The 10,770-nt window shown below is 33.2% G+C and overlaps 1 protein-coding gene across 1 annotated transcript; it reads left to right on the top strand.

Moving 5' to 3' along the window:
- The first annotated feature begins 2,107 nt into the window (after nt 1-2,107).
- LOC110783258 (polygalacturonase) lies at nt 2,108-10,314 on the top strand. Its single transcript, XM_021987568.2, has 4 exons — nt 2,108-2,745; nt 4,471-4,760; nt 5,782-6,010; nt 9,881-10,314. The coding sequence occupies exons 1-4, from the start codon at nt 2,275-2,277 to the stop codon at nt 10,142-10,144; spliced, it is 1,254 nt and encodes a 417-aa protein (XP_021843260.1). The 5' UTR covers nt 2,108-2,274; the 3' UTR covers nt 10,145-10,314.
- The last annotated feature ends 456 nt before the right edge of the window (nt 10,315-10,770 follow it).

Below are 10,770 nucleotides of genomic sequence, written 5' to 3' on the forward strand. Positions count from 1 at the left end.
TTTTTTTGATGGTAAAAAATAATATTTCTATTTTTTTAGGTGGTAAAAAATAATTTGTCCTAATAGTCATATTTTCTAAAATAAAATAAAAATAAAATAAAAATTAAATAAATAGAAGTATTTAAAGATTGGCCGATGGACAATGACTAGAAGAGGCAAGGATGTTTTTAATGATAAAGATGAAAATAAGGTGATTTGATTTTTAATTTGATGCTTTGAGTAGAAAATTGAAAGTACAATATATATGGCATAATATAATACGAAGTATTTCGTATATGAAGTCATAATCTGCCTTAGCTTCACTATTGCGTTGCTTTGAAATATAAAAGTCTCAAACTCCTTTTTGCCTTTTATTCTGCTAAGATGAATCTTTAACTTAATCTCCAAATATATGCTATTTCTAAATGTTTAATCTAAGTTATTGTTCGTGCAAACAATAACTTTAGTAACGCACATTCTCCCTAGCTAGCTAGCTAGGTATACATAATAAATTATTATAAGTCAGTTTCATAAGAGATTGTCTAGCTAGTAGAGCCGCAAAGGAGTCGAACCGAGCCGAGCCGAGCTGAGCCGAGTCGAGTTTAAATTTGTCCGAGCTAACCTTGATAAGGACTTTAAGTGTTCGAGCTAATTCGAGATTGAACAATGTTTAAATTTTTGGTTTGATTTTGGTTTGTTAAGAGTATGGTTTGTTCGTGTTTTGTTCACAAACATGCTCATTTAGCGAGATTTCTAGTTTGAGCGAGCTTAAATCGAGCTTGATAAAATAAAGGAGCCTTAAATTATCCTTGAAACAAAAAAATTTATATCAATTTAATTAATCAATTTCATGTTTCTTCCAACTTTTCCATAGCAAAAATATGGCTAAAAATATTACAGAGTAGATTATAAAACATAATGTAAAAAACATTATGAGAATGACTAAAACGAAAAGCGTAAAGATCATTTTGAAACGAAGATACACTGAAGTAGCTTTTAAATGTTAACGAAGCTTTAAACGAGTTTTCCTCGAATATACGCTTATATGCATATGAACATTAACGAATCAAGCTTTGGCTCGTTTATTTAACGGGCTTAAACTTTTTGTTCATACTTGTTCATTAACACGCTTTGACCAAGCTTGTTCACAAGTTGTTTACGAATGTATTCTGAAATACGAACGTAATAGTAGTACGTTGTTAATCTACTTTTTTCTGTCTTTGATTTCTATGGATAATTTTCAGTCAAATCTTCTAGAATACCAATCAAAAGATATAACTTCTTCCTTAATTTCATTTTAAACATGTACGATTTGTTCCACAATCTGCTTAAGATACGTAGACTTTGCTATACTTGACATGTATTCAAGTTTCAGCTTAAGATACGTACTTCTCTTCAATAATGAGTTTACCAATATTGTATCCATGGTGCACGTTTACCTTCCGTACAAAGCCATTTAATTGACTCGATCGGGTTTTGTTCTGTTCTCTTCACCTTATTATTATTGCTTATTAGAACAGATAAGAAAAATCAGACCAAATCAGAAAAATTCAGATCACACCGGACCATAAAAAGCAAAAGCACTAGCATAAAACATACAAATCAGACCACACCGGAAAAGAAAACGGCCACTACAAGAAATTGTACCATTAACGATGGATCCCGTCGCTAAAGGCCAATAATCGTAGATTAATGACGGGTTTTTTTGTCGCGAACCCGTCATAAAAGGGGGCCGTCATTAATGGAAAACCATTTCGTTAACCCGCCGTAAAAGACATTTGCGACGGTTGTTCCCGTCTTTGTTTCGTTGTTAGCCCCGTCGCAAAAGGTTTTTGCAACGGGATTTTTAACCCGTCGTTATTAAGTTGTCATTAAAGATACAAGTTCTTGCAGTGGACCATACCATATCGAAACTAGAAAAATCACATCAGACAGACAGGTGAAGAGAACAAAGCCTCAATCACAACTCTATTAACCTTAATCCGCCGCAGTTTTCTTGTTAATTACTATTTCCAAATCTCCATAGTACACGTTTACCTTCTGTTCAACGCCCTTAATTAACGTATTAGTGACTTGCTACCAACTTATACTCCATCTAATAAAACTATATAGACTACCCCTCAAATTCTTCTTAATAAACAACCTCAATACAAACATTTTCGAGTAATAGGTCTCGAAAAATTGTGTTCAAGACCCTTAAAATTCAAGAGGGTTACGTTCAGATAAGGTTTTCGAGTCAGGTAACATTTTGTTAGATCGATCTACGTACGTACGTACTTCTATATATGTAACAAAATGGCCAAACTCATGACAAATAAACATATATCAACCATATGTTTTCTTTGCATGGTGCTTATTAACCTACCATGGTCTACATTAGCTACTACAACGGTCTTCAACGTGCTAAACTACGGCGCGAAACAAACCGGTTTAACCGACACGAGCGAGGCCTTCATCGGTGCATGGGAGGCCGCATGCGAAACGAGTGGTCCCACGTCGATTGTGGTCCCTAAGGGGAGGTACTTGCTCCACCCAGTTCAGTTCAGTGGCGTTGGTTGTAACAGCGGTGGTATAACGTTCTACATTGACGGGACCATAGTGGCGCCTCTTGATTATCGTGTGCTCGGTGGCGTGGACCGGTGGGTCGGGTTTGATAGGGTTGATGGTGTTACAATTGCGGGTCGTGGATTTTTTGATGGTAAAGGTGCTTCTTTGTGGGATTGTAAGAAGGGTAAAAATGGGGATAATTGTCCTCTAGGTGCATCGGTATGTTATATGCTTAATTATATAAATACCATATTATTTTCGTTACATTTTACTACAATTCCTAGTGAAAAAAAAAAAAGATGTTTGTAAAAATTCTTGCATATGTAAATTTTCCATTTAAGCATGCTATGGTTAAGAACAACTTTCATTATAAACTAAGCAATGCATCAAAATATTAGCTAAAAATACCAATGAAGTCTTGGTGTAGTTGCAATGACCGATAGCTTGTGTATGATATGATATATTTTCGAATCTGCCTTCCCCCATTTAAAAATGTGTAATTTCCCACAAAACTAGTACTAAAATCATGTTTTTACTGTTTTAAGTTTCTGATAATATCATTTTGATCTTAAAATTACATCAAAAAACATAAAAGTTGGGATATATAGATATCAAGAATGGTATTAAGCTACTCCCTTTGTCCCTTAATACTCGCACTGTTTTGTCTTTTTGCACTATTTACGTAATTTACTTTAACCCTATTTTATTTCTAGTATATGAAAACAAATGTTAGTATATAATATATTGTTGGTTTCATCTTAATATGTATTTTCAAAATATTAATAATTTTATAAGTTTTTATAATATGTAGTTAAAGATATTGGTGGTCAAAGTTGTATATTGACAAGCGTGTCCAGTCAAAACGGTGCGAATATTAAGGGACAGATAAAGTACTCCCTCCGTATTTTTTTAAGAGATACACTTGGCCGGGCACGGGTATTAAGAAGAATAATTGAATGAAATAAAATAATAAAGCAAGTGGGGTTGGATAGATATTTTAATAATTAAATATGTGGGGACCATGTCATTTTTGTGGGTGGAGGGTGGGGTGGGTTTATGAAAATATTTGTTTAATAGGATGTTGGGTGATAGGGTATATTAGATGTATTATTTAATTAGATGGTGGGGTTGATAAGTTATTAAAAATGACAAGTGTATCTCTTAAATAAATACGGCCGGAAAAGGCAAGTGTATCTCTTAAAAAAATACGGAGGGAGTAGATTTTAATCCACGTATGAAGGAGATTAAAAACTTATAAGATTGATGTGCTCCTTCAACTACCACCAATTAATTTTTTAATGATAGAATCATGCATACTTGTGCATCATCAATACTTCATTTTTTTTTCCTGGTTATTGGTTACGAATTTTGAGTTTTACAATTACCATAACCGACCCAAAAGTAAAGTGAAAAAAAAGTCAAAAACATAATGGTTGACCAATTAGAAACCAATCCGTGGACTATGGACCATGGTGCACATAGAGCATGGTGCACCATGTGCACCAAAAGAACACGTGTGCATAAACAAAAGAACATAAGACTACGACAAAAGAACATGCAATATAATGTTTTACTTTTTTGTTATAAAAAATCACAATTTATTAAAAATATAAAAAATATATGTCCATGTTCTTTTTACGTAACCAGATGTTCTTTTAATTATATACTAATGTTCTTAAGGTGCACCATGCTCTATGTGCACCATGGTCTACCTTCTAAATTGCGATTAGAAACATATGAAAAGTCAAAATTTCAAAGTCAAAGTAGTTCTAAGATTACATTTTACCATTAGCTTAATTAGTGCGGTTGGCTAATTCCTAATGCCTAATGGTGTGATTAGTGTGGAATTGCATTAATTTAGAGTGGAAGATAACCAAATAGTCAAAAGTATAATGTTAATTAAGGATTACTCATTATGATTAATTATTTGTATTGTGGTTGCAGACATTAACATTTACCAGCTCCAACAACATAGTGATCAAAGGGATTACTTCACTAAACAGCCAATTGTACCATATTGTGATCAATGTATGTAAGAATGTTCTAATCGAAGCCGTCAAAATCCGAGCCGCCGGAAACAGCCCTAACACGGATGGCATTCATGTACAAGTCTCTTCCGAGGTCACCATCAAGAACACTAACGTTAAGACGGGAGACGATTGCGTCTCCATCGGTCCTGGCACGAAAAACTTGTGGATTGAACGTATCGCGTGTGGCCCTAGTCATGGTATTAGGTACGTAACAACTTTTTAATTAATTGTTACCCCCTTCGTCCAACATTAGTTAAACAGTTTTGACCACAACATGCATGCATCAAGAAAATTACGAAAATAGTTTTGGCTAAGCCAGGTCTAAACATGGTTGTGGGCCGGGCTGTGTTGTGGGCCAAGCTTATGTGTCTTAGGCCTGAAGGGGCCCGACCCACTAGTTACATGTCGGGTTAGGCTATGCCGAAAATTTCAAAATGTGGCCCATGCACAACTCAAGTCCCCTTGTCGGCCTTGGTCGTCATGACTAAGCCTAATTTCACCCAATTTAACATAATTTGTCGTGACGGGTTGGATTTTGTCGTGCTTTTCCAAAAAGGTGGCCTCGAACCAACCCACGGTCGTGCTCATGTCGATCGTTTTGTTTGTGTTGGGTCGTGTCTTACCTTTGGTCATGCCATTGCCGAGTCGGGTGTCAAGATAGTTGTGCGAGCTTCGGGCCGAGCCCACATTTATTGGACCAGAATGTGTGGGCCCAAGCCAAACCCACTTGTTACATGCCGCTTTGGTGCTTGCCAAAAAATTTAAAAATATGGCTCAGGCACAGGCCAAACCCACTTGCCCTCCTGTCGGGCCAAGTCAATCCACCATGTCTAAGCCTAAATGTGTTACGAGCCCATTCCACGGCCCAAGACATACTTCATGCTCATGCCGGTTGTGCTTTTTTCATAATGGACCGTGTCGTGTCTCTGACCGGTCCAACCCATTGCCATCTTTAGTCAAGTTACTGATCTAGCACAATGTCATTTTTATTCGGGTCACTGGCCCCATTGCCATCTTAACCAATTGAAATAATGTTTTATCCCCAAATTTTCAAGGGTTACTAATTAATTAACCTAACATGACATGATCGATATAAGGCTCAAACATAAATATATCAATAATTGGTTTATACACCCGCGTGTACAGTGAGTATTGTAAATATATAACCTTAACATAAATATATAACCTTAACATAAATATATAACCTTATTGCTATTATTTGCAGCATTGGGAGCCTAGCAAAGAGTATGGACGAAGAAGGGGTACAAAATGTGACAGTGAAGACGGCTGTGATTTCATACTCCACAACTGGTGTGAGAATTAAGTCATGGGGAAGACCTAGCAATGGATTTGTTCAAGGGATCATTTTTGAGGATATTGTCATGCGTTATGTTTGGAATCCTATTATCATTGACCAAAATTATTGCCCCCACAATATAAATTGTCCTGGCAAGGTACGTACACTGTACACAATTCCTCTTTTTGAAAATACTTGCAACGTTGATCACTTTCATGCATGTCAATTCACAATTTTGATAGTTAATATCTTAAATTTTGTTTAGGTAAAAATTATAAAAAGTTAAAATTTGAAAATGCGTAATGAGACGAATCTAATAAGATCTCACATGACTATATTTTATCTGACATATAAATCACCAACAATAGTCAAAGTGAAATATGTAAATAGTGCAAAAATACTAAACATTACGAGTATTTATGAACAGAGAAAGTATATTTATACTTCAACACAAGTCTCACCAATTTTAGTATCTACTCCGTATATTTTTTGATATGTACCACTTTATACGACAAACCCACTTTTGAAACTTACTTCTTTATAAAATCTTTTTTAAAGGACAAATGGTTTTTTAGTTTTTACCACCTATAAAGTTGAAAGTTGTTTTTTACCACCTAAAAAATTAAAATTTGTATTTTACCATCGAAAAATAAAATAAAAACAAATGTGTTTTACCACCTGAAAACGAAAAATAGATGAAACTTTTATGCGTGGCTACTTAATTCAATTTCCCTCCAATTTGTACTCTCCCTTTGTGATTTTTTTAAACTCTTTCACCCTTCTCTCTTTATTTTCATTAAACTTTGTTACTTTTATTAATCAATATTGGTGAAAATTTATGCGAATTCATATATAGATGATAAAAAAACGGGGGGAGAGAAGAAAGTTAAATACATGAAATCGTGGAAGAAGAGAGCATATCAGACATATTGCCGTTATTATGGCCCCCCACGTAACATTTTCATCTATTTTTCCATTTTTCAGATGGTAAAAAGAAGTTTTAAAATATTTTTAGATGGTAAAATACAAGTTTTAGTTTTTTAGGTGATAAAAAACAAAATTTCAATTTTTGTAAGGTGGTAAAAAAATAATTTATCTTAAATACCACTTTATGTTTTCAAAACCTTTGAAAGTTGCCATATGTTAACGATTCGGTTACATTTTTCGTTAAGTGGACCCATATATCCGATCTATATAATATACTAAAAGAGAGGAAATCAATGTGGTGATGACAAGTGTCACTCATTGATTTGCCTCTCTTTTTAAATTAATTAAATTTTTTTAGGGAATTAGAATATTTTATTTAAGGAAGTGTATTCTTTATTTTGATTACAAATCCTAAAGATTCTGTTGATAATATACATTCTAAAAATATTTTCCGGCAAACAAATCAATTATACGGAATATATATTTCAGTTCATTATCATATTGCGAAATATGTTTTAGCTTATAGTTCAATATCATATTACGAAGTATGTTTTCAACGTACGGTTTATGAAATTATTCTCTACAATTTAAAGAAACAATTCCCAAACTCTTCCCAATGTAAGACCACCACCCAAACAATTGCAAATCGATCTATAAAATGGAGTACTACCTAATAAAATTGTATCCTATCATGTATATTTTTCTTAAAAAATATATCACGAATATTTTATTATGGAATACAATTCTATGCAATATCTTTATACACAATAACATCATTGACAACATTACTAACATATATACATACTTATTTAATCCATTATACAATTATATTTACATTCTCACGTCTTTATAGAATGGAACTGAATATCTATACATATGTTTAAAACAAGAATTATAAACAAGCATCATATAATTGTTACTAATAATATGTACTCCGTATTGCATACTAATTTCTTAGAGGGAATAATTTATGTAAGAGTACACAAGATATGAATCTTAAACTTTAATTGTTTTTATATTTGATAAAATGTACTACTATAGAAAAACAATTAAATTTTAATGCAAGTTTGCGATAAATTAAAATTAGTTTACCTTCCCTATATAATATAATCAAGGAATGAAAACAATTTTTGTCTATCAAGGAATGAAAGCATTTTAGCATATACTACTCTTCATTCTTTTGAGCGCTACTATGTTATTCATATTGACCAAAATCGTGGAATACTCAACAACCGATTTGACAATATAACAATAAGCTGTTAGTAATAATTTGTTAATGGTTGTTTTAATTTTTATTATTACCCTTTTACGAAGTATACAATGGAAACATATCAATAAAATACGAACACTATATCCAAATAAAGTAACTAATATATAAGATATTATGACTTTTTGAGAAATATTATTCTCAATTGCATGACATTATTATCTACGATATCTCCATATAAATATGTTAAATCATAATAAAAATAAAAAAATCGGTGGAACAGATTTAATGGACATTCATTTATCTCCACCATGTTTAGACGTGAATAAGTAGTGGTTTGATATATAAGTGATGAACATTTATACAGATAAAATAATATTCTCCATGGTGACGTGGTGGGTTTGGTTTTGAGTTTTAGCCAATGTAGTTTTTTTTTTCATAAATACTTAATTAGGTAGGTTGTGCGTGTCGAGTGGGTCCGATGGATTTGGTGGGTTACGACAGGTTTAGGCCAAATGTGACTCCGATGGGTCAGGTGTATTAGGTAGGTCTGGTGGGTTTAGACGAGTTCTACGAACTGATGTGGGTTAGGCGGGTTTAGGCGATTTTTTAAGGTTTAAAAAGTTACAAAATTTTATATGAATTTAAATGAATTAATATATGTTATTCACATACTCACATAAATGTGGTTAATGTATATTTAAACAATAAAATTAGATTTTTTTTTAGCATTTTAAACATACAAAATAGTTTAAATTAGAAATGGTTCGGTGGGTTGAGTTCGTGTATTGGGTGGGTTGGTATTGGGTTGGATGGGTCGGATGTGCCGTGGTAGGCTGTGTCGAGTTCGATGGGGAAATGGGTTGTGTTGAAAAAAACTCAACCCATGACACATTGTGTCATGAGTCGTAAGTGGGTCCGACCCACGTAACCCACTATGGGCTGTGTCAGGATAGGCTAGGTCAGACCCGACTCATTGTCCATCTCTAATAAAGACTAATAAGGCATGTAACCAAATGGGTACGGGTAACACGATAAAAAATTGAGATAGTATAGGATGTTAATTGATTTTCATACCTAACAAGAAATTATGGGTGACAGGTGTAAATGAGAATGAAAAATCCACTTTTTTTTTCTAAACTAATTTAACTTCGCACTTAAAGTTAAAATTTGTAAATCGTGCATCGCACGGGTCCTATACTAGTTTTTATTAATTTTTCTCCCTATCCCCTTTAAAAAAAAAACCATGATTTCGCTTATTTTTTCATTCCCTTCTTAAATTAGTAACATAAGTATCAAACTTCCATACTAAAATTCAAAACAATTTAGGTGTAAACTACCATTTACAAATTGAATAAGTCATTGCTCTTCAACGAGGAGGGGAATAGAGAAGCAGTCCATATGAAGGATTGGAAATTTGGAATAACTTTTTTAAAGAAAAGTGAAAGGAGGGAAGGAAATCGTGGGAAAAAAACAAAAAAAAAAGGGCAACAATTATATATGTACTAGTCTAGTAGTCTTATATGCACGCGATGCGCGCGTGAGTATAAAAACTAAAATTGTGTTGTAATATTTAATTACCACAAACAGTAGGCACGAAAACTAATATTCATCCCCTTGTATATATGTTATATTTAACAAAAAACGTAACGGAAATCGTTAAGAGTTAGTAACTTTAATAACCTTAAAAATGTTAAGGTGGTAACTTTTAAATTTGTTTTCGTAAGGTAATAGTATTAAGTTTAATTAATATATACATAAGGTGGTAAGTAACAAAAATCCTTTAATATAATTATATGGCGCAATTATTTACAGGTCGTTACATAAACGAAATGTTCTCTCCATTTATATTTCTTTCTAACTAAGTTCTACTACGTATGTGTTCTCTAACAGGAATCGGGTGTAGAAGTAAGTAACGTGAAGTATGAACGTATACGAGGAACTTCGTTAAGCGAAGTTGCCGTGAAATTCGATTGCAGTGGTTCGAATCCGTGCACCGGAATCGAACTCCGGAATATCAATCTTACCTATGTTGGTAAAGAAGGTCCAACTCAATCATATTGCAAAAATGTAGTTGGGAAGGTCAAAGGCTTGGTCAAACCTCAAAGTTGCTTAAACTCAAATAAGGATTTCCATTTCCCTCACTTGTCTGGATGATTTAACTTTTTTTATTTTTTTGTTTCTCAAAGTTGTATATTTATACGGTGTACGTAGTATGATTTTTTAGGAGATTCGTATGTATGTCTGTGTACGTATATATTTTTTAGAAATTTTGAAAGATTTGTATGTACTTTTTCTGTTTCTTAATATATAAATGCATCATATTGATTTTTTTACACTGTTTATTTGTTAAGTCCCTTCCACACAAGTTTTGCGTCCTTGTCACCAGATGGGCAAGAGTGGTACAAGATCCAGTGTCAAAATACTTGATGGGACCGTGATTACATATAGTAACCCTATTTAAGTGTTTTTTTTTAGAAATCCCCAGGCCCCACCCCCTCTAAGGGGAGTACACTTTGCCATGAACTTATCTTATATATCAATTTAACACAATTGACTAAACTTGATTGACCGAATATGATCTAGTCAAACCTAATTGAAAATTATTGAACCTGATCATACATGATTACAAGAGAGTAAATTTGAGATAGTCAACTTATAGAGCATGATTTGAATTTAAACTTGTCGATGTGAAAAGAATTTGAGTACAACTTATCTGGACTTATTAAACAAAACGTCTTTTTTCTAAGGTGAATAGAACACATCTTAAATGTTATTGAACA

This window comes from Spinacia oleracea, chromosome 4, assembly GCF_020520425.1.
Source record: "Spinacia oleracea cultivar Varoflay chromosome 4, BTI_SOV_V1, whole genome shotgun sequence".
Taxonomy (NCBI): Eukaryota; Viridiplantae; Streptophyta; class Magnoliopsida; order Caryophyllales; family Amaranthaceae; genus Spinacia; species Spinacia oleracea.

Bases quoted from the DNA above. Each gene is read 5' to 3' on its own strand.
- LOC110783258 (XM_021987568.2), top strand. From the start codon at position 2,275: ATGGCCAAACTCATGACAAATAAACATATATCAACCATATGTTTTCTT. The intron at 2,746-4,470 runs GTATGTTATATG...TTGTGGTTGCAG, and splicing joins ATTGTCCTCTAGGTGCATCG to ACATTAACATTTACCAGCTC. The intron at 6,011-9,880 runs GTACGTACACTG...GTTCTCTAACAG, and splicing joins ATATAAATTGTCCTGGCAAG to GAATCGGGTGTAGAAGTAAG.